The sequence below is a fragment of the Sciurus vulgaris genome, assembly GCF_902686455.1.
Source record: "Sciurus vulgaris genome assembly, chromosome: 10".
NCBI lineage: Eukaryota > Metazoa > Chordata > Mammalia > Rodentia > Sciuridae > Sciurus > Sciurus vulgaris.
This window is the reverse complement of record NC_136470.1, coordinates 13647645-13673338: the sequence shown is the minus strand read 5'-3', so window position 1 is coordinate 13673338 and position 25694 is coordinate 13647645. Positions and strand designations below refer to the sequence as shown.

Genomic DNA, 25694 nt, shown 5'->3' with positions numbered 1-25694 from the left:
GTAAAGGTAACTCACTGAACATGTGACTCTGTGAGCAATGAAAGACACTATCCTTATGTTTTAGATCTCCCTCACTCTCAACCAGCACCTAGGATGGTCTAGTATGCTCTGCCCTTAGGATGAGCCAGGACTTCATCCTAGAAGGGCCTAAGCTCATCTTCCCTGTCTTCTTAAGCTGTGACTGTTCCAAATGCTTATTTGAAATTATTTCTGGGCATGGAAGGGTATAGAACCACCCCGTGAGTTCCCTGAATTCCAAGCATATTTCTCCATGTTGCTTTTTACATAACGATTCTAACTCTTCATAATAATTAAATTGACTTCCTCTGTATAGAGTTATTTCTGCTGTCATCTTTTTTCCAAAAACAAAGAGATTAATTTTTACTAAATGTATCACACTTACACAATGGAGTGGTAATTGGTTGATTACACTGATGGTCCTAATCTTGGTCCTCTCAACTTAGGTGAGGCAGTCAATTTCATTTCTCAACTGAGGACTCAGATATAATAGAGACTCATTGATCAGTGTTTTGATCAATGAGATGTTGGTATACTTGATGTAAACACAAGTTTTAAAAAGGTTTGTGGTTTTATATTCCACCTCTTGTATTCCTGATTTTGCCAGAAGAACATGTGCTTCATATCCTGTGTTTTACTCAGCTTTTTTGCTTCTGAAACCAAAAACCTAAAAAGAACAATGAGAGGAGAAAAAGTTTATTTGGTAGATTATGCTCTTAGAGGTCTCAGTCCATAGATGCCCAAATCCATTCTTCAGGGAACTTAGATGAGGCAGAACAACATGGTGAAATTGTGTGTTAGAGAAAAGCAGCTGGGAGACATAGCACCAGGAAACAGAGAGAGAGTTCCACTCAACAAGGTCAAAATATGTACTTCAAAGGTGCACTCCTAGTGACCTACCTCCTCTAGTCACATCCTACCTGCCTTGAGTTACCACGAAGTTAATCCCTTTCAGGGGATTAATGTCCCGATTAGGTTAATACTCTTATAAACTCATTTCTCCTCTAAATTTTCCTGCATTGTCACACACTTGAGTTTGGGGGACAAACCTTATATGTAAACCACAATATTCCATCCCTGGGACCTAAAAGCCCATGATTATTTCACAATGCAAAACACACTTAGTTCATTCGCAAGAGTCCCCATAGTCTGAACAGATTTAATATTTCCCAAAAGCCCAAGTCCAAAATCTCTACCTAAACCTAAAGCAAACTCTCAGCATAAGCCCCTATAAAAATCAAAAGCAAGTTACATGTATCAAATACATAAAGGTACAGATTAAACATTTCCATTCCACAGGGATGGAAGAGCATAGAAAGAGGTAACAGAATTAGAACAAGACTGAAGTCCAGCTGGGCAAACAAGTCCTATAGTTCCACATCCAGCATCCTAGGGATGTCTCTCCAAAAGGCTTATGTGGCTCTGCCCACTATGGCTTTGCTGATTGCAGCCCTCGGGGCTTTTCTCTGCTAAATGCCTGTGGCTTTCCTTGGTAGACATCCCAGGTTACCGGCATTTCTTAATCGTGGGGGATCTCCACTGCAGCTTCAGCTTCCTCCTCACATTTTAATGCATTTTCCTCTCAAGGGCTCCCTGCAGTAACTCTAACCCTGGAACAATTTGCCTGGCCTACCAGACCTTCCTTTGACATCTCTGTGGAAGCTTCCATGATCCGCTAACTCCAGCATCCTACAATCCTACAGAACTAGCACCGTGTTGTTGGCCCCAAGATCTGATGCTGAGACAAGGGAAAAGGACAGGTAGTGGCATAGGTAGTAAATGATTAGGTCAGACAGATGAAGGCTAATTGTCAAAGAAAAGGAAATGGGTTGTTACCTTCATCATGCACTCCCCGCCCCCTCAACCAGCTCATCTATGAAGATTCACACTTTCCAATGCAAGTGATTACATTGGGGTTGCTCTTTCCTGTCTTTGGGCACTTATGCAGGATGGAAAGAGGAGAAGGGGAGAAGGATCTATAAAAAGGCAAGACACACCCACTCCTGCAGGCACCCAGTTCTGGGCCCCAGTTTCTCTTCAGAGAAGTCTGCTATATCTGTTCTTTTTCTTAAATACAACTTGCTTTCTATGCTTGGCCTTGGTGTTTCTCCAGTGCTTAATCTTCAACACTGGGAGAAGGAGAACACAATCCTTATTTCCCAGACCAGTATAATTGCCATCTCAAATAGTAGCCAAGCCTCCAGGAACTCTGGTTGCAGAATCCTCTGAGTGCCTAGGTGGCTGATTTCCTAGGCCCTCTCCTGCAAGCTGGGTCCCCACTGAGTCTCTTCTCAGAAGAATTTTTGCTTTTATACCCTGGAGCCTGAGTTGGGTGTGCTCTTGCCAATTCCTGAGATGCCCTAAAGCCATCTTTCTTATTGCCTTTGGGCAATCTTTAGTGACTGTAAGGTCTTTAACTATCACACATTCCTTAGCTCCAGTTTTACTTACAGTTTTCTGACCAAACTGCAAGTTTTTCAAATCTTTCTGCTTCTAGTTATCACAATGAAATTCACTAAAAGTTGCCAGAAATATCCACAGCACACCTGGATGCTTTGCTGCCTAGAAATTTCTTCCACCAGATTAAGAAGTCCATCACCTTTAAATTCAGCCTCACAGGAAGTCTCAGGAGGTGGGCAAAATGCAGACAACTTCTCATCCAGAACCTAATACAAATTTCCATTAGAGTCCTCCTTCTTCTCTGAAACCTCAGGACATCAGTCTTTACAGTGTACAGTCCTATCAGCATTCTGGTCTTCTGAACTCTTACCATAATCACCCATTAAGCTCTGCTTACAATAATCTAGAGATTTTCCATCTTACGTCTTGAAACTTTTCAACTTTCCTACCACAAATCCCAAAAAGCTCCAAATGCATTTAAACCATTTGATCAGGTTAGTAACAGGGAGGACCCCACTTCTCTGTAACAATCTCTGTATTAGTCAGCTTTTTCACTACTGAAATCAAAAGATCAGAACAGAGAAGAACAATTAGAGGAGGAAAAGTTTATTGGGGGATTCATGGTTTCACAGGTCTTACTCCATAGAGAGCCACCAACATTGCTCTGGGCCCATTGTGAGGCTGGACATTGAAAGAAAAATGTGATGAGGATGAGCAATGCAGGAACCAGGTGAGGAGATCCATACACAGAAAATTTGATTTGCCAGTCAGGGTCTGGCAAAGACCATCACTTGAGAAAAGCGAGAAAGGCAGGAAGAACTTAGCTCTGAGCTATTTTATAGGGCAGTTTGGACAGTTTGGGTAAGGTTCCATGAGCTCATATGAGCTGCTTGTGTAAGAACTTAGGACGAAATAACAGGACAAGAAAGGGAGTGTTCTGGTGGGGTGATGAGAGGTGGGGAGGCAAGTCTCTGTAAGTACCACTCTAGGGCGGGAAAAGCAACTATGATAAGAATTTTAAATTACTGCATAGATGCTAAGCCTTAGACCTAATATTCCTCCCTTATGGGTGAAGATTGCTCTTCTAGCTACTTCCAGCTAGAAGGGTGCGTAGTCTCAAGATGTTAGGGGTGTGTGAGGCGATTAGGATGCCGAGGAGGATCTGAATCTGGAGGCAGTGGCAACATTCAGCAGTAGTCATCATCTTTGGATAAGTGTTGGTATTCCCCAAGGATCTCCTGGTTGATTGGCGAAGATCTTGTTTCTCTCCAGGATGGTTTCTTGGAGGCTTCTGAAGAGACAGAAAACTAAGAAAGCCAAGGCCCAGATCTGGGTGCCTGCAGGAGTGGGTGTGTCTTGCCTGTTTATAGATCTTAGATTTCCTCTCCTCCTCCCCATCTCCTCTTTCTATCCTGCATAAGTGCCCAAAGGCAGAAAAGAGCAGCCCCAGCGGGTAAGAAAGTCAATGGACCTATGAGAGGGAGTACCCAGGACAGGAAGAGGTTCCAAGAGAATGAGGAGAGAGGGGAAAGACTAGGTATGAAGCCCTTTGGTCGAATTTTTGTGGCCAGATCTTGTAAGGTTTGTATATTTTGTTCAATTTTCCCAGATTGATTGATATAGTATTAACATTTTTCCTTAATAAAGGAACAGGTTCCACTCTTTTTCAGCTGTGAGGTGGTCCAGAGTTCACCTATTCTGCAAGACCACCTCCCTCAAGGGAGGAATTTGGGCCTGGTGGATGTGAATGGCTTCAGTGGAGGTCTGGATAGATTTGGCCACCTTATCACTCAATTGTTCAGATTTTTTGCCGGGGGTTAAGCTGTGCTCTAGGGTCCCACCTCCCCCAAAAGTCCTAAGGAGGTGAGGGGGTGGTTAGAGTGAGGCCTACCAGAACTGGCATGGATTCTGGATAACTCTAAAGAGCAAGTTGAGGGGAGAGCATATCTAGCATGCAGGGTCCTGTAGTGGAGGAGTTGATCCAAGTACTTAGAGTTTATAAGCATTAATTAATTTGCTCGTGCTAGGAGAACAATTTTCCAGTGTCAAAACAGGACATATTCTTCTAAAATGCCAGGAATCATACACCTCAAAACACATCAGGTAAAATAGTTGGGACCCTGTTTTCCTTATCAAGACCATTGTGCCCTGTTTAAATGTAGGGTGCACTCTCCATGATTTCAGGAGTTGGGGTCCTCTGAAGCATTGCAAGCATGATTAACTTTGGAACCACAATTTCCTGATGTTTTAACCACCTCCATTCTGCTTGACAAACTATGCAAAACAAGAACAGAGATATAATTTACAGTACAGCCACATCCAGTAACCCAGCTACATGTGTAGAAAAGCATTTAAAAGGGTTAAGAGAAGAAATTCCTTCAGGTAAACTGTATCAAACTTCATTATTAAAAGTAGGTATTTTTGCATTGACCAGGAGCAGAACCTGAGATTGTAATTTTAACACGTCCAAAGAGGCATTATGAAAAGGATCAATATGTACTTGAGTTTGCCTGGTCTCAGTAAAATTTTTGAAATTGTTGAAGGAAATGAGTTGTGGTTCCTGCTGGTGCAATGCCACCATTGCAGTAGATGCAGAAGCTATTATCCCAGCCAAGATAACAATGCCAGCTATTAGCCCTCAGATAAAATGTTTAGCATGTTTACAGGGAGCCAGGTGGCTACTGGCCTTTTGGGAAACATAACAATCTGTCTTGAACTCTATCATATAGTCTGGAACATTGTTGTAACATAGAATTTTCACGTTCAATATAACCTATATTTTGTGAGGCATTATATTGTACTTGCCTAAGTCCAGATAATAAAACATAGGAATTTAATACATCTGCTGTGAGTTAAGACTCCTTAAGAAAGGAAATATTAACATGGGTAACATTTTAAACTTATTATATTGAAAATAACTGTTTGATATTAGAAAAGGCTCCTGAGTCAGACTTACTTTCCTTATTTCAGGTGGTCCTAGAGCTGTTTAATCTTGTCTCTCATCACTCCTGATTGGTTTACATAGAGACAGCTTTCTTCCCCCTGATTGACAGATGTCAGGGAGTCCAATTGAGTTTGCAAAGTCAGTACCAAATCAGTGACCCATTGGATATCTGCAATACCCTGTGCTATTTTTATAGTGACTAGAGGTTCCTAACCCTGCTGTTCCTGTGTTAATCCTGGTGGATGTTTTAGCCCTATCGGTAAGGGAATAATTTTGCACTTGGTGTGTGCTGTTATTGAAATAGGTAGGCTTTGGTTGTGGGATAAAGTGTCAATTTGAGGAGTAATTTTGGTAGGCAGGGATAAATATGAGTCAGAGGAAAATAAAAACTCATAATTTGGAGGCATCAGGGCTGTGGGACTGACACAAGTGTAGGTCTTAAGTTCCAATAAAGGAAATATTGTCTTTCTTCTTAAATCCAGTTATGACTGTATTTTCCTTATAACTGGTTTTGCTAGGTGTTCAAGACTGGGCTGGCCAAACTGACCCTGTTCCTATCTGCTGTGAAGAGCTAGCTGAGTTCCCACAGGGGTCCCTCTTGGGGAACTTAAGAGGAGCTTCTTAGCTCTTTTAGTGCCATCTACTAGGTAGGGTCTCCTTGATAATATGGCTTCCCTTGGAAGCATTAGGTATGTCTCCCTTTTCTAATGACCCTCCTCTTTGCATCTGGTACACTGATTGGCTTTCTGTTCTCCAGTGGTCTCATTAATTTCCCTAATTGGGAGGTCCTGTGGTCCAGAGTTGCAAAGCTCCTTAGAGAAATTCTCCCATTCCCTGGGTTCAGGCTGTCTCAGAGGGCAAGAGCCAAATACTGGTTTTCTTGGCCCTTTTGTGTTAATCTTGATCTTAAACCTGATCTTAAACATCCAGCAAGGCAGTCTCATCAGTCTTAAAGTAAGAATACTGGGTTTTAACTTTAATGTCTATAACCTTATAGTTATCCACCCTTTTATTTAATTGGGGTTTTATTAGTACTGGAAGTTACCATTATACACTATCTGTCCTGCAGGTGATGGCTTATTATCTCAAGTTAACCTAGGTTGTGTGTTCTGGAAGCAGTACCTCTGTAAAACATTAATAGGTAACAGTTTTACAAAATGAAATTAGCAAGAGTAAAAATACATTCAGCTTGCATAATAGTTATCTTGAATTTTGACTGAGTTATACATTATATCCCCTATTTGAGATTACAACAAAAAATGAATCTTTTGAGTACAATTTGATTCTGGCCTACTTTGGAGTCATTCTAACATGCAGTGAGGTGGGATGCAGAGCCTTATCTCAGATAAGGTGGGGGCTCTTCACAAATCTTAGGTAAAGCCTTCTATTTCTGAAGTTCTTTCTTAAATGTCACTTTACAAAGTTTACATATATTGTTTCCTGAGTCTACATGAACATTAGTTAACACAATATAACATTATATCTAATACATGAATCAGAGAAAGCCTGAGAGAGCTTTTAACTTTCCTTTTGTGTGGAAAAGTGGCAAAATGCTTTCAGGTTTCATGATATTAAACTTTAAGCAGATCAGCCTCTCCTTATCTTTTAGAAATACATTTACATTTTTATCCCAGTGTAGAAGGTAACATAAGGCTCAGGTATAGTCACAGAACATTAAATGATATAAATAAATCCCCAATAAAATTCAGTATTCTTATAAGTTTAAATTACCATTATAGACAAGTTTAGTTTGGAGAATAGCAGCTTGATTAATTTTCTGCTTTAAAGACTTGTATACCTGGAAGATATGAACACATTCAGTATGTCACAGTGATGTTTTTACATTAATTAAGTTCAGCTTTTAAAGGAAAATTCAGACACTGTAATGTAGCATATTTAATAGTTGTTGTTTAACCATAATTGTACAAACCTTAATTTTTAAGACTAATTGTTTTAAAGAATAAAATTTAACAGACACAATGATAAGAGTAAATTAGTGTTTTTAAGAAATCCTTGTCATTTTAACATATAGATTAAACCTTGGTTTATATCAGCACATTAATATTTGACCTTAGGGAAAATCCTTAAGTAACTTTAACAGATTGTCTCACATACATATAAACAACTTAGTTACACACAAACTTGTTGAAATTTGCCCTTTACTTATAAACAGACTTTCTTAGCACTTATTTAGACCCTCATGAGTTTCATCACTCAAAGACTTTCTTACTCAGAAACATTTTCCTTTTCCTTCTGTTAAATATATTTCCATTCTGAGAACCTTCTATTTTCCCTTATTCATCTGTTGACCCCTCTTTTTGTTCACGTTTTGAAACAACCCTCATGAAATTTCTGAATTTAAATAAATTACTCCATTTTAATAAGAATAAATACTTTATGTTATTTATAGTGCTCTAATTGAAACAGTTCAAGCTTTTGGACTCCTTGTACATAGAATCACATCTGTTTGTTTACCAATTTATGAAAATGCAAACAACATTCAAATATATCACCCCAAGGAATTCAAGAAGTTAAGAGTACTTTGTTATATTCGTTAGCATTTTAACTTTGGAAATTAATCAGATGTTTCTAGCAAACACATTTATAAATATTAATTCCATATGTGCCAAATCTAATTTACTTATTAAATGTAAGAATCGAGGAATCAGACAAGTGTATTGGGCAGCATTCCCCTCTTCCTTGCTGAAGAAAAATCCTTCAAATAATGAATTTATACCTTTACGTTTCATCTGTGTGCCCAATGTTAACTGAACCTTTTAAACCATCTGAATTAAAATTACTTGGAAACATTTTTAAAATTTTAATTCATGAGCAATCATTATAGGCCAATTTTGGTATCATCTACATGATATATGGATGCACACATATATATAGACAGACAACACAATATACACATAACACAAAAGCAAAGCCCTTGTAGCTTTCTGCAGGTGAATCTCCATTGCAAAATTATAGATGTTTAAAAAAGACAAACAAATAAATAAACTCTTGAGTTGAATACAAATAGAACTAATCATAAAAAACATTAACTTGGTATGTAGGATCAACATTGTGAGCTCAAAAAATATAGCATTTAAGAAAAACAAGAGTCCTAGAAGAAAAAATGATAATGACCATTGATTAGTTTAGTAAAATAGCATGAGAGAGCAAGAAAGAGAGAGAAAGGCAGAGAGAGGGAGGGAGTGAGAAAGAGAGAAAACCTTAAAACCATTTTTCTGTGTTGCGACCCAGGAGAAGTTTAAAATGGGTGCTTTTTTTTTCCCTTCAGTCTCAGGTTGGTCCCTTGCTGAGCCTACTGGCTTTTGCAGTTTATATTCCAATGTAGGCTTCAGCAAGGTCAGGCAAGGGAAATTGCTGCCCAGGGCTTTTTAACCTTTTTCCCTGGTTGGCAATCTGGTCAAGTTTGAATGCAGAAAATTATGAAACATTATCTCCCACTACTTTTAAGGAACGGAGCTGCTATATCACACTCCTTACTGAGATACGCCACTGGCCGTTGGGCTGGTTAGTGTTATTTTTCTCTCTCTCATTAACGAGCAGGTTAAATTTTTGCTAAGTGGAATAGGTGCCAGTTTAGTAAGAGCAAAGAGAATTTGAGAAGGAGAGCAAGAGTCACAGAAGGGAAGGTTTAGTACACAGGAAAGAAAAAGTCTGAATGTAAGTGATCTCCTCCATTTCCCCCAGCGTTCCCAGGAGTTAAAAAGATTCCTAAAAAATGTTAGGATCTAGAGTGCTGTTAAGCAGCCATTTGGAACTACTATCTAGAGTATAAGATGGCCAAATTTGATTACATAAACGGGCACCCTTGGTTTGAAGTCCAGGGTGAGGCAGAAGGACTCTAAATTAGCTAAGATGTAACCCAGCGAGAATGGGTGGGGATTGAATGTCAGCTGCCATTGCGAGAGAAGAATTGGTGAATGTAGAGGCTAGGAGTTCCCCAGCCAGGGGCAATCACCCGAGTGAAGGGCGGATTACTTAGGCGGGTCTTCATCCCCTCTAGGTAAGTGTCCAGGCTAAGTCTGTAGGGACCTGTGTGCCCGCACTGGGGCTTTGTAGAGAACGAGTCATAGAGATGAGACCCAGGACCAGAAGTAGGTCTTGCAAGAGGCAATCCTCCCAGGAAAGAGTCCCCCATCAGCCCGGAGCTCTCCCCAGCAATCAGTACAGGGATTCAGCAGTAGTCAGAAGAACTGTGGCTGGGGTTCCCCGGCCCGTGGGGAGCCTCGGAGGTGCTCAATGCTCAATGGTCACTTCCCAGGTCTCATGGGTCATTTAGCCAAAAACCAGGGAAGGAGCCACTTACTCAATGAGGTCAGTGTCTGGATGTGGAGGACAGCACTCAGTAAGAAGGAAGCCTGGTCTCCGAAGAGGGTTGGATGGAGTCCCAGGGCAGCTCAGACCCTTAAAACAAGGGGAGCAAGTACACTGGGAAGCCCCATCAGAGTCACGGCATCAAATGAAAGGAAAATGTGACACGGATGAGCAACGCAGGAACCAGGCAAGAAGAGCCACACATAGAAATTTGATTTGCCTGTCAGGGTCTGACAAAGGCCATCACTAGGGAAAAATGAGAGAGAGTCAGGAAGAATTAGCTTCTGGGTATTTTTTAGGGCAATTTGGACAGCTTGGGTAAGGTGGCATGAACTCATAAGAGCTGTTGTGTAAGAACTTAGGATGGTCTGACAGAATGAGTAAGGGGATGTTCTGGTGGGGTGGTTAATGAGAGGTGGGAAGGACAAATCCCTGCAAGTACCCCTCTAGGGTGGGATGGCAACTTATGGTAAGAATTTAAAATGGCTGCATAGATGTTAAGCCTCGGACCTAATAGACATCGTAGGAGAAATGCCTGTTGGAGGAAAATAGCTGGGTACATGGTACCAGGAAGCAGAGAAAGAGTTTCCCAACAAGGATAAAATATGTACCCTAAAGGCGCACCCTCAGGGGAACCTACCTCCAGCCCCAACCTACCTGCCTATCAGGAGATTAATACACTGATTATTTTAAAGACTCTTCACAACTCTATCATCTCACCTCTAATACTTCCTGTATTGTCTCACACATGAGCTTTGAGGGAATACCTTGTATCTAAACCATAACATCCTGTTGGGAAATGAGAGACCAACTGGAGCAAAGATGAATGATCTGGCAAGACTTATTTTATGCTTTAAGATGACCACAAACAGGATGAAGCCCAACTGAGGTTAGTTAAACTTGCACATAATCAGAGCAACCAAAAGACTCATAGACAAATACAAATAAATAATTGTTGTCGTAAGCTATTAAACTTCGGAGTGTTTGTTACGTAGCAATATCTAAGTGGCACTGAGGTACTGTGCAACTGAATAAAAGAATTAAAAGGTGCTCTACAATGTGATTGAATGATACCTATGAAATATTGTCACATAAAAAATCCATATAGAAACCAGATCTCTTTGCACTTTGGCCTTTTATTTTTAAGTGTTTAGATATGTAAGTACACTATATAAATAAAAACTATTAAATTGTAAATAACTCTAAGGAGCATTATAGTTGAATCATATTGTTATGGGAATCATGCAAGAAGTGGCACAGGGCACTCATAGAGTGGGAGAAACCAAACTTTATTTTGTGCTGACAGACCCAGAGGTGATCAGAGCTCCAAATTCTGAGCATCCCTTACCAGTGTTTCACAACATTCATAGGCTATCTAGTGTCATAAATTTTCTAGTCTAAAACAATACATAACTGTGCACAAGGTTTTTAAAAACACAATATATGGTTGTGTGTAAGGGTTATCAAGTGGAGGTGTGTTTACAAAAAACAGAGTGAGGTAAGGGAGGCTAGCTCCTCTTACAAGCCTTTGGTACATCTTTAGCCTTGGACCTTCACAGAGGGCTTACACGTCAAAGGGAAGTAGTTAGATCCTAGAGAAAGTCCTTTACAATCCAAAAGGAAAAGGAAGGAGTGAACGGTGCTAATTATTGAATGGGTGGGAACTCTTTCCCTTTCCCAGGCACTAATTTCTGTAGACATTAGTTTACTTTGTATCCAGGTCTGGGTCAGTTACTCACTACAATACGATAGTGCAATTTATATTTTTTGAAAAGCCTTGAGACTGATTCCATAACGGCTGTACATACTTACATTCCCACTAACAGTGTACAAGAGCTCCTTTATCCCCACATTTTCTCTGTCATTTATTGTCGTTTACATTCTGGAAGATTGCTATTCCAACTGGAATGATGTGAAATCTCAATGTAACTTTGATTTCATTTTCCTGGTGGACAAAGACATGGCACATATTTTCGTAGAGTTGTTGGACATTTTCACTTCTTCTTTTGAGAAATATATTTAGTTCACTTGCCTGTCTGTCGAATGGGTGATTATGCAGAAGTTTATAATTTAATATCATCTCATTTATCAATTCCTCATAGGAATTTCATAAGTTGTTGCCTATGCTCATATGTCGAAACATTTGCCCTAAATTTTATTCTAGCAATTGTGAAGCTTCTGGCCTTATACTAGGTCTGTGGTCCATTTTGAGTTGCCTTTTGCGCAGGGTGGGAGATAGAGATCTAATGTCATTATGCCATGTATGGATATCCAGTTTTCCCAGCACCACTGGTTATGGAGTCTGCCTTTCTTCAACATAGGTTTTGAGCACCTGTCAAGAGTCAGATGATAACAGCCTTGTGGATATGATTCTGCATCTTCAGTTTTATTCCATTGATCTACAGGACTGCTTTTATGCCAGTACCATGCCGTTTTTGTTTCTGTGGGTCTGTAGTATAATTTGAAATTGGGTATGGTGATGAATTCAGCACTGCTACCATATGATCCAGCTATACCTCTAATGGGTATTTACCTAAAAGAATTAAAGTCAGCATACTTTAGAGATAAAGGCAAACCCATGTTTGTGCATATCTTTGTGGCAGCATAATTGACAAGGTTCAAGTTATGGAATCAGGCAAGGTTTGGATATGAGGTGTTCAATAAAAACTCATGTCCGAGAAAATGCAAGAAAGTTTGAAGGTGAAAGTTTGAAGGTGTGGCTGGAGGAGGAAGGTTACTGGGGGTATGTCCTTGGATTTTATTTTGGTCTTGGTGAAGGGAGCTCTCTCTCTCTGCTTCCTGGTACCATGTTCTGAGCTGCCACATCCTTCCGCTATGATGTTCTGCTTCACCTCTGGCACTGAGCAATGGAGCCAGCCATCTATAAACTGAGACCTCTGAAACTGGAGACTGAATAAACTAATTGTTCTTGTCAGATATTTTGGCCACAAAAAAAAAAAAAAAAAAAAAAAAGCTATTCTCCAATTCCATGCATTTATTTGCAAATGCCATAATATTATTCTTTTTTATGGCGAATAGTATCTCATTGTGTATATATACCAGAGTTTCTTTATCCATTTATCTGTTGAATGGCATCTGGGTTGGTTCCACAATCTAGCTATTGTGAACTGAATTGCTATAAACATTGATGTGGCTGTGTTACTGTAGTTTGCCGATTTTAGGTCCTTTGGGTATAAACTGAGGAGTGGGATAACTAGGTCAAAAGGTGGGTCCATTCCAAGTTTTCTTAAGATTCTCCATACTGCTTTCCAGAGTGGCTGCATCAATTTGCAACTCCACCAGCAATGTAAAAGTGTGCCTTTTTCCTCACATCCATGCCAACATCTATTATCGTTTGTGTTCTTGATAGTAGCAATTCTAATTGGAGTAAAATGAAATCTTAGAGTTGTTTTAATTTGCATTTCTCTAATTACTAGAGATGTCAAACACTTTTTCATGTATTTATTAATTGCCTGTGTGTCTTCTTCTGGTACAGTGTCTGTCCAGATCCTTGGTCCATTTATTGATTGGGTTCTTTGTATTTTTGGTGTAAAGTTTTGTAAGTTCTTTATCATGCTAAGTGAAATAGGCCAAGCCCAAAAAACCAAGGGCCGAATGTTTTCCCTGATAAGTGGAGAATAATATATAATGGGGATGGGGAGTGGAGAATGAGAGAAGAATGGGGGAACTTTAGAATATGTAGAAGAAAATGAGAGGGAGTGGGGTATGAAAAATGATGGAATGAGACAGACATCATTACACTATGTACATGTTTGATTACACGAATGGTATGAATCTACATTGTATACAACCATAGAAATGAAATTATGTACCCCTTTTGTGTACAATAAATCAAAATGCAGTCTGTAAAAAATTAAAAGCTAAATAAAAATAATAATAAAAATTTTTAAAATCTGTATTGGAAAAAAAGCTAAAATAAGGAAAAATGAAATTATGTTATCTGCAGGAAAGCAGATGGATCTGGAGAGCATCATGCTAAGCAAAAGAAGACAGACTCAGAAAAAAGGTGTTATATGCTTTATATCAGATATGGAACTGAGAAGTAAAATATAAAGCATATATAAGGGAGACCTTTAGGGTATAAGAAGGAAATAAGCAGGAGGGCAGAGGAGAGGATAAGTGGGGTTGATGGGGAATGAAATTTATCAAATTTTGTTATATGCATGTACCAATATGCCAAAATGAATCTCACTACTCTGTGTAATTAATATGCACCAATAAAAAAGAAGGAAAAAAATCTCTCTAAATATCACAAGCACAGGTTAGTACCATGAACATTATGTTTGTCTCTACCTGGTACCATATGAAAGCCAAAGTAATTAAAATAATCCTGGTAGGAAATATTCTAAGAGCAAAGAGAAAGAAAAAACATCTGAAGCTTTATTCAATTTTCTTCTTATGTATGACTTGTGACTATGTTTGTATTATAAACATATGTATATATACTAATCCCCCTCCTCCTCCTCTCGAAGATTCTTAAAAAAAAAAAAAATAGACTATTCCTAATCTGAGGCAGGAAATAGAGATGAATCCAGAGCATATTCTATGTAAAAAATCAGTGCATTTGTAAAAGATATAGCTATAGTCTGGCAAAAAATTGAAAAGAAGTTAAATTAAAAAGGTTTCTACCAGCTCATGGTAAGGTAATGTGGTACCAAAAAGAATAGTAACTCAACTGATGAAAATATATCTATTAATTAAAACAATATGACATTGGTATAAAGACAGATATATTAACTAATAGAATATTACAGAGATTTTATGAATAAACCTACATATATATAATTAACTGAATTTTGACAATGGTGCCAAGAATACACAATGGGGAAAGGACAGTCTTCTTCCACAAATGTTGTTGGGGAAACTGGATATTCACATGCAAAATAAAGCAACTGGACCCTTATCTAACACGATACATAAAATTCAACTGGAAATGATTTAAGAGCCTTTAAGTCCCAAAACTCTAAAACTACTACAAGAAAATATTTAAAAATCTTCATGACATTGATCTTGGTGATGATTTCTTGAATAAGAGGCCAATAGTATATGTAATAAAACATAACGGACCACTGAGATTATATCAAACCAAAAAGCTGTTGCACTTTAAAGACAATACTCAACAAAATAAAAAGACAACCTACATCATGAGAGAAGATATTTGAAAACCATAAGGATAAATACCCAAAACTCAAGGAACTGCTGTAACTTAATAGGAAGAATTAAAAAGGGACGAAAGATCTAGGTAGACATTTTTGTAATATATACAAATGGTCAATAGGCATATAAAATGCTCAATGTCATTAAATCATAATGCAAATCAAAATTACAATGATCCTCTCACACCTGTTAGGATGACTGTTATTGAAAAAACAAGATGTAAGTGTTGTTGAGAATGTGGAGAAATTGAAACTTTGTACACTTTTCTGAATCAATACTTTAGAAATTCTAGTCTTAATAGATATAGGTAACTATCTTCAGATGTTAAAATGAGTAAAGAAAAGTCAGTGAGGAAGAGTGAACATGAATTTAATTAGCAATACCAACATTGGTAACAGACCCACCCGATACCTTGTGCCTCCTAATTTTATGCAATAAAAAAAATACAGAGAACAACTCTAACCTATTATTCTTGTTGTGTTAGGTTTGTTATTATAACATACCTGAGATAAATCATCTTACAAAGAAAATAGATTTATTTTTGGCTCATGGTTTTAGAGCTTTCTTTCCATCTTCAATCGACCCCACTGCTTTGGGCCTGTGATGAGGCAGCACATTATGGTGGAAGAATATGGTTAAGGAAAGCTCTCCCCTCATGACTGGGAAGGAAAAAAAGAGAAAGAGGAAAGAGCTGGGGCCCCACTATACTCTTCTAGCACACAACCCCAGTGTCCTGAAGAACTCCTGCAGGGCCTCCTTTTGAAGTTTCCAAGACCTCTCAATAATGCTAGTCTGGGGACTGAGCTTTTACCATGCAGGCCTGTGAGAGACATTGCAGATCCAAACTATAGTATCAAAAAAAAAAAAAAAGAAAACCAGAATCACATCAACCCTCTCTATCTGTCTATTGCTGATTATGAGGGACATGGAATATATGACAAGAAAAAATGAGAAATCAAAAATTAAGAGCACAAGACAATAATATGACATATTAAAAATGCATAAAAATGATTGGAGGACAATTGTATCTTTAAAAATAACTAAATGACATAGCTAAATATAATGTGAGTCTTAAGGTGAATAAAAATGATCATAAAATACATTTGTGAAGAAAGAGGAAAATTGAACATGAATTAAGTATCAGAGGATTGGGTTGATAATGGTATTGTGGATTTATATGTATACTTCTTCTGCAATAAAGTACTTACAAAAAATGCTGCCTGTCTAGGAATTTTATAAAAATATTCAGAAGAACTAACAGTAGCTACAGAAAGTCAACAGGGAGACATGAGAGAGGAAATTGATGGCAGAATATTGACAGATATTAATCCCTGTGGATATGCTTATGAAGATTCAAAATACAATTCAATGGATTTTTATACATACATGAAAATCTAGTTACCAAAGAAAATAATGAACAGGAAAAAGCTTACCTGACTTGATAAAAGTCATTTTTTTTTCTTTTTCTGGGAGACCCCTACTTCACATATGCACAAGTAATGGTATAATTTTAACAATCAACATTTTAGAATTTAACCAGTGATTAAACTAGGAAAAACTGGTCCAATCTTTGAATACAAGCAGAGTGAGAAAGAGTTTTACATAAGACTAAGAAAACACATTAATGGCACAAGATTTGCTTGTTGGAAGGCTAATTCAATAGCCTAGATGTTTTGTGTACAAGTGTTTCATATTTTTAATGAAATCAAGATTTAGGAAGTGCAGTGATACAAAGGAAATATTTGATTGATAGGTCAGGGTTTTTTATATGAAAGGACCTGTGCAGATGGTGCCATTCAAACAAAAAATCCCTGTTCCCCAACCAAATTCTCCACTTCTTAAAGCATGAGTTACTATGTAACTACTATGAACAGCTGGGCTCTGGCTCCTGCAAAGAGTTCTGGTTAGGGCTCTGTGTTATGGCCTGGGCTCTGGCTATGGTGTCCTGAGCCAGGAGTATGGCTCTGGCTGTGGCAGGTGTGGCTATGGCTGCTGCCTCCTGCCTTGCTGTGGGAGATACTGGTCCTATAGATTCCACTGAGAAACTTCCTGAGGCTACTCACTGGACTCCTGTATCTGAGCTTCCTGAATCTGCATCCATGATTCTTCATGTAGGTATTTCCTTCATCCAGTCTAAAATGCCAACATCATCCAAAAGTATCTAAAATAAAAAAAGTCTGCTTCTGTAAGCCTCATTTAGACTAGCTAAAATCATCAGAAATAGTTAACAATTTTTTTGGAAAAGTTTTGTCTTTAATACAATTAATTTTAGTAGACCTTTATTTCTTTGAAAATATGAATTGGTTGCATGTAAATTTATCCCCATCATTTGTGTGTGTGTGTGTGTGTGTGTGTGTGTGTGTGTGTGTTAAGTGCTATTGAGAAGAAAATATGAAAGAAAGACAAGATTTTGGAGCATTCTGAGACAGAAGTCCTTTCAGAAAGACAAGAGTTTGACATCAGCTCACACACACACACACACACAAAATAGATATATAGATAGATAGATAGATAGATAGATAGATAGATAGATAGATAGATAGATAGATATAGATAGATAGATATAGATATATATTCTGAGAGAACTATTCCTCAGAATGCTCCAAAAGTGTGTGTGTGTGTGTGTCTGTGTGTGTGTGTGTGTGTGTGTACTGTCTTGTGATTCTTCAGTCAATGCTCTTTTTTCTGACCAGCACAGTCCTAGCCCCATGCTCTGCATTTCCACATGTTGCCGAATCAGCAGTTCTTCTGCCCATAGGCAGCAAGCAAATTCATTTAGGTGGGCTGTCCTGGTGTGTTGGTAAACCACTCTCAGATGCATGAGGAGAAGTCCTGACTTGTGGTCTGTGCAGATTTCTTCACTGTAAATACCCCCCCTATTTCTGACCTAAAGCTACCAATGTAACTCCACTAAGTGCAAAGAGACTCTCATCAGGTAAAAGGTGACTGCAGCACAGAAGGCAGAAGCTGCTTAAAGGATTTATCTGCCCGAGATTCTAGTGTAGCGGAGCCTTCCAGGAAAGATTAGTGATTGATCATCATCACAACACATGTAAAAACAAATAACTTAATAAATGTTGACACCAAGAATTACTTCATTCCTACCTAAGGTACTGGATTTTTAATTTGTGAATCCAGGAATTTCTCTGAAGTCATAAAATGTAACCTTTCAATTCACTTAAAATTTCTATCAGTGCATTCATTTCAACAATGAACAAACATAATAGCACTTTCTGTAAAGAGATTGTTGTCTGGCAAAATCTAGTTTTGAATCAATATTTTATTTATTATTTTATTTGTAAGAAATTTTACTCCTCAGAACAGAAAATAAATGTATACATATTTATAGTTTAAATGTCAGTATTATCAAAGGTTTTGTAAAAGACCAACACATGTGACCAAGTTTAAAAGAAATGCTTAGTAATAATTGTAGAAGTTTGCAAAATATATTTGATATATATATGATATATGTGATATATGATAAATTATTTAATATTTTATATTATTACATTAATATATTACAGTATTCTTTTTTCTCATCCATTTAGAAGTAACTCTGAAAATTCCTCCTTCCAAATTTTTCATCTCATTCTATGAAGAATCATTGATTTCATAAAATATGTTAATGAAAGACAATAATCCATGACTTTAAATATTACTACCTTATATTAGATAAAAATATTTATTGAATAAATGACATTTAAATAAGAACTTTTTTGCCTCTTTGGTAAGGAAATTAGAATTAGCTGATGTAAACTATCTTTGTAAACTTTATTTTACTTTAGTACTGGGGATTGAACCAGGGGAGGATTTACAACTGAGCTACATCCTCAGCACCCCTGCCCTCCCCATCTTTGTGTGTGTGGTGCTAAGGATAGGAACCGGGCTTCATGCATCCAAAGCAAACCTCTAGCACTGAGTCACATCTCCATCCCTATCTTCATAAACTTTGTATAAAATAAGTCAAAATTCCACTTTAAAACGTGATAAAATGCACCAACTGAGAGAGGCATTGTGAATGCCATTTTGACGATAAAGCAAATTTCACTGAAACACTTTGTTGTGCTTTTTGTTCAGACAGTGCCTAACCTTTGACACTTGACCCATAAAGGATCAGAAGAGGTTATCTTCATTGCATTCAAATATTCATCTTAAGGACAAGATGGAGCATAGTCTCACCTAAGTAAAAAATTTGCCTTCACAAAGCACCAGGCTTCTCAGAAGACAAATGAGAAAGATCAAGACCAGTCCAAGCATCACATGGGCCCTCTGACTGTCAAACACTTTGAACAGACAGGTCCCTGCAGGACCAATAGGACAACACAAAACAGAAGGTAATTCTAGAAAATCAAGCACAGGAACAATGTCTAATACCCCACAACCAAAGTCAATCAGATTTGCAGTCTGAGAATTGTCTGTAAATATATGTAGTTATAAGAAAGAGCATATAATTGGCTAAAATTTCACTTTTTTCATAATTATAGGCTAATTCATTATGTCTCTGTCATGCTAAGGATGTGGAATGTCTCCCCAAAATCTCATGTGCTGAAAACATGATCTCCAAAGTATGAGTTCAGAGGTGGGGATTTTAGGCAATGATTGGATCACGAGAGCTCTCCCTCATGAGTGGATCAAACTATTGGCTGGATTAATTCATTGGTAGATAGCAGACTAAAGTCAGGCATGGTGGCCTAGGACTATAATCTCAGGGACTTCCGGAGGCAAAGGCAGGAGAATCAAAAGCTTAAGGCTCATCTTGGCAACTTAGCAAGACCCTGTCTCAAAATTTAAAATATACATAAATTAAAAGACTGTAGCTGAAGCTCAGTGATGAATGCACACCTGAGGTCAATCCCCAGTACTGGAAAGATAAAAAATAAACATGAATGGCCTACTATTTGGTAACGGTTGGCAGGTGGGGCATGTCTGGAGGAAGTGGGTCACTGGTGTGCCTTTGGGACTTTATCTGCCCTTGGCCTCTTCCTCACTCTCTGCTTGCCTGCTACCTTGTGGTGGAGCAGATTTCCTCCATGCCCTTCACCATGATGCTGTGCCTCACATTGGACACAGAGGAAGGTAGTCCATGGACCATGGATTGAGATCTCTGAAACCACGACCCCCAAATGAACTTTCCCTCCACCAAGTTATTCTTGTCTGGCATTTTCTTTACAGTGACAAATGCTGACTAGCAGTCTCTAGTATCAGTTTCTTGAGAATGATCCAGACTACTCCACTTCACATATACTTCTATTTTCCTACAAAAACAACCCTTGTTTCATTTCGATTTTTCTTAGCATGAGTCTTTCAATAGGTTTTGCTGAGTTTACTATTTTACATATGACTTCTTTTTTTTAATTATTTATTTATTTGTTGGTGGTACTGTGGATTGAACCCAGGGTCTCATGCATGCTAGCCATATTTTCTACAAGTGACGTACATCTGCGGATCATTATTTATCTCTTAATTTATGAAACCATCATATTAATATTTATAAGATTAAACATTTCACATACATTGTAATCAATTTATTCTTTATATTTAATTTGTTATGGGAACATAAAACTCCATTATCTTAATTCAAATATTTTGGAGGTACCTATTTATCATCTCAACATTGAATGTCTCCAAGTAAAATAATTTAATTTAATATAGGTTTCATGAAATAATTTGATATATTTAAATTGCTTTGCAACATTGCTACAACTTATAGGACATAATGTTATAAACAAGAAAACAGATCATATTGGCAAACGCAACCACACTAATATGAGTAGTATAATCCGTTGTCTTAAATGTCTCTAGCATATATTAGGAGCTTAATAAATTTCACCTAACTGAGGAAATGTTATTTACTTAAATTATGGAACATTGAAAACTATGTATTTTTAATGAATTTCATTAATTCATTTGGGAACTTGAGAGAAATCGGAGTTATGAATCTCAGTACACATTTCTATCAGCAAAGTTGCACTGACTAAACGATGACATTGTGTGTGCAGTGGCATTACTTTAAGGAATCTGCATGCATGAGTGATGGAGAATTGGAGCTTGGCATTTCTTTTCTGTCTCTCAACTCTTCTGTAACTAAGATATATCTGATTTAGATAATAATTACTTTGTTTAGCTAATGTGATGAACTTAAAGATCAGGTTGCATGAAAATATCTTTAAATAAAGTAGATGGTAATTACTTTTTAAACACAAGTGGAAATGCATTAATATATTACATGCAAAACAGAGATAATTCACCTGTTTTTAGCTGAGGACATTTTCTTATGTGAGTGATTAGTCTAAATTGTGAGGCCTGCACGGCTCATGGTTTCTGCAGCCAGCAGCAGAGGGTTTAAAAATCCCTGCACTGCACATGTGTTGGTGTTCCTTCTGAGGAAGCAGGAAGCACCATCCTGCTCCTTGAAGGAATATTCAATTTCTGACACTGCAGCCGTAATGTCAACCTCTGTCACACCTGGTCCCTGACTATGGTCTGCTCATTTGCAGTAGAGTGTCCTGGTCCAAGGTGCTCTTTCACAGTTCTTCTTGAACAGCTCCACTTGTGTCTCTTAACTCCAAACTCACATCTTAGAATAAGATACATTCCATGCTTGCATAATTATATCAAAATGGATCATACTGCCATGTACAGCTAAAAAGAACCAATGAAATAAAGTAAAAATAAATGCTAACATCTTCCCTGACTACCAAGGGAACAAAATTTAGATCCAGCATTCCCCATTTTGCTTAATCTAAATGGAATGTTTTATAATTTATAGAAAAGTATTGCATTTAGTTTGCATTAGCGTTATTCTCCTTCACATATGTTCATACATATACTGCATGTGGAACAATACAGTTCATCGTTAGTAAACTGCATTTATCTGTCTCTATAAATTGTGCCGCATATTTATGTTTATTTATCTAAATTATTTTTTCTTTTTCTGTTTGTATGTATATATATATGTGAGAGAGAGGTATACTGTTGGAAAAATAAAAGCAGACAGAAAAAAAATCAGAGGTAGACAAACATTCTGAGGAGCATCCCTGCCTTGGATGTCTCCTGAGATTTTGATGCACCTAAAATTTCAATAAACTGAACATCAGTTCAGTTTATTATCATTACCTCAGGTCGTTTGTAATCTGACTTCCACGTGATATAAAAGCCATTCTTCTATCCAATCAGACTACCAATTACGTTCATATTCCAAAGTTTTAAATGATACCTTTGCCTGTTGAAGTTTTTTTTTTTTTTTTTTTTCCTATCACAATATATAACAATCCCTACCTTTGTCTATTTCTTGATTCCCCACATCTTGGATTCCTTATCACCTGCCTCTGAAGAGAGGTAATCTACTCCTCATACAGCACATGATTCTGTCCACTTTCTACTTATCATCACATGACATGCATAGTACCAAGAGAACCCTTGGCTGGTGGCCACTGACTTCTGAATGTTTGATATTAAAATCCTCCAGAAAGGATCTGCTATCTATCAGATGTTATTGTTGAGATCTTAAACATCCCTAAAAGGACATATTTAAGGTTTGCTCCACAGGGTAGAACTATTGGTAAATGATGAATCCTTTGAGAGATGAAACTCAGTAGGAGAACCTCAAGTCTTTAGGTCATGCCCCCCAAAAGGATCATGTAACCTCAGACCCTTCCTTTCATTTTTTCTTTTTTTTCTGTCATGAGGTAAGCATTTTTGTACCAACAAATGCTCCCACCATGTTGTGCTGCCTTACTACAGACTTAACGCATAGTGGGTATTGATTCTGGAATGGACACACACAAAACATGAGCAAAAGTAAAACTCCTCTCTATAAGTTGATTGCCTCAGTTATTTCACTGTAGTGATGGAAAGCTGACTAACACACCAGCACACATTAGCAATAATCTTCAGTATCCTGAGTCATTGACTCTCCTTGAATCTCATGAATCCATACTTTTCCTTTTAATTTCCCCAAATGAATACACTCACTTATCCCCTTTTTTCTAAAAATTTCACATGACATTTGGAAATGATAAATGTGGCACAATGTACCATTCCAGCCCCCTCCCCCCCCAAAAATCTGTTGACTTTTAATTTGATTTTCAAGAAATTACATCATGCCCAAAAGTTATTTGCTCTCATTGTATTTGAAAAGTCAATGTTAATAATGGGATTTGCACTGACCAACACAAATTGTAAGCATTATTTGGGTTTGATATAATTGATATTAATTTTAAACCAAAAATTAATCAAACAAACAAACAACAAATTTAAAAAATTTGCCATGATTGGGTAACCCTACTTCCACCAATACTTCATCTATCAATTACAAAATGCAAACGAGCACATATTTGAACAAATGTGAATATGTATAAATGGTAGGTAAATATTTTACCTGATTTATTAAAATAATAATTCATTTTCCATTTCAAATGAAAAAACTTTAATTTTATTTTCCCAAACTAGAAGTGTCTCTAATATCCTTCAACCATTTCTACCATTTCATGCTATAGGCAAGAAACCAGAAATAAGAGGCTACAAAGGGCAAATAATAAATGTTGTATAAACAATATCTTTAAAATGATTGGCACACAGGTGATAAAAAATTAAATGACACTTGAGTGACTGAAAGAGGGTGCGGAATCTGTGTGAATTTCTCTCTGAGTCTCAAATAGTCTAAATTAGCAGAATAGGGAAAGTCAGGTTTTAATCACGCACAAATACTTACCACAGTCGCAGTGTCCAATGATAAAAGTATAAACTACTGGGGTCAAGGAAGTTTCCTCTCAGCATCAATGGAATTTGAGTGGAAGCTTCTTCCTTCCTTATGAAATCTTCAATAGCTATATGTACAGGGGTGATACAAAATTTATATTGATCTCTGCTCATCAAACCTACTGAGCTGTGCTCTCATACTAGGTATAATTTGTGTAATGTAAATTATAATTTATCAAATTTGATTAATATTCTTATTTTTTTTGTTGTTGTTTTTTGGGTGCTGGGGATCGAACCCGGGGCTTTATGATTACAAGGCAAGCACTCTACCAACTGAGCTATCTCCCCAGCCCCTGGTTAATATTTTTAAACCAAACCAAACAAATGTATTTCCATGATTGGGGGCACCAACCCCACCAATACTTCATTCAGTCACAAACTGCAAAGGAGTGCATGATTTTTGGACTCTATAAGTTTCTTAAGAAAAATGTCCACCTAGATACTTGTAAGTCTTCAAAAATAGCACATAAGAACAGTGGTAAAAATAAATACACAAATAAGTACATGAGAGTACAGGATGGAGCACCCAACTTAACCTTGGTAAGTTTTATAGTTCATCTATAACACTTTATGTTGGGTGAGAAAGAGAAGCTTAGGGAATATGTAGTTTCATATTGTAAAAAATGACCATTTATTTTATGTTAAAAAGAAAGAAAATATTCCAAAGCAAAGGCTTAGAATAAATACCAGGCACATGTACATAAGGCAGTAACTTACTATCATAGTACTAACTTACAGAAATTACTGCTATCTCATTCTTAAAGAATAAAACTCAGGCTGTTTCTCCAGTAAGATTATTTTGTGAAAACAAAACAAAATTTTAAAAAAGTCACAGCTACAGAGTAATGGAAAAAATAAAACAATAAAAGCACACAGGACACCTATTTCAAGATTTACATTATACCATGGAATCATTTCATAGGCATTCAATTAACTAAATATAGAATGAAACACAGCATTCAAAATAGGACAAGAATTTCATTTTAAAGGCCCATAAATTGATCATGTGATCCTGATGGGGGAACAAAATCATTTCAGTTATGAGGCTTGTTTTTGCAATAATTCAAGATATCCATGATGTTGTCGAGACACATTAGTGAGATAATATGACCATGCAATGCCTGTGGTTTTCCCCACCCAGCAGCCAGGGTGTATAAAAGGCAGGTGGCAGACAGTGACATCCAGACTCAAGACACCCCCGTCCTGATCCTGAACTGAACTCTCCACTCCTGACAGCATGAGCTGCTACTACGGCAACTACTATAGAGGCCTGGGCTATGGCTATGGTGGCCTAGGCTGTGGCTACGGCTGTGGTGGCTATGGTGGCTATGGCTATGGCTGTGGTGGCTATGGTGGCTATGGCTATGGTGGCTATGGTGGCCTAGGCTGTGGCTATGGTGGCTATGGTGGCTATGGTTATGGATGCTGTCGCCCACTCTGCTACAGAAGGTGCTGGTCCTATGGCTTCTACTGAGGAATTTCCTCAGCTGCTGAGCCTATTGGCTGTAACCTGCTGTCTCCCTGGAATCAACTCCAACTTTCTTCACTTTAGAAATGTTTGCATCTCTTCAACAATACCAACTCTGCACCAAAATGAAATAAATGACTGAAATAGCTACCTGTTTTAATTCATCATTATCTCTTAGATTGTGTGATAGTTTGGAGAAAAGTTTTCCTTTAGTAATTATCTTTATAACACTATGTAAAATGTGATCAAATTTGACTCTCAACCTTTATAAAAATGCATATTATGAAATAAACTGTATTTCACTGGAAATATTGCTTTGTTGCAGTTCCATTAAATTCTTTCCATCAGTGTGACACATCTGTCTGTGTATTTGTGTGTTATTTGTTGTGTATGTGTGGCTGTTTATAAAAATGTGGGGGTGGAAACACCCCAGAGCTCTTTCGTGTTCATTAATGAAAAGAGAAAAATAATAATTATTTCTAATTGATCATGCAAAGTGTGCTTTATATTTGTTTGACTCTCTTAATATTTTTATTTGCTAATGACTCCTGTTCCAGTTCTTCAAATGGCTACAAAGATAATTATATTTTGTAT

The 25694-nt window shown here is 37.5% G+C and overlaps 1 protein-coding gene across 1 annotated transcript; it reads left to right on the top strand.

The window, feature by feature from the left end:
* Positions 1-24869: 24869 nt before the first annotated feature.
* On the top strand, positions 24870-25106 carry LOC306638101 (keratin-associated protein 20-2-like; the record flags this gene model as incomplete). The annotated part of the gene is made up of 1 exon (XM_079101204.1): positions 24870-25106. One exon carries the CDS (start codon positions 24870-24872, stop codon positions 25104-25106), a length of 237 nt encoding a protein of 78 aa, XP_078957330.1.
* Between the last annotated feature and the right edge of the window lie 588 nt (positions 25107-25694).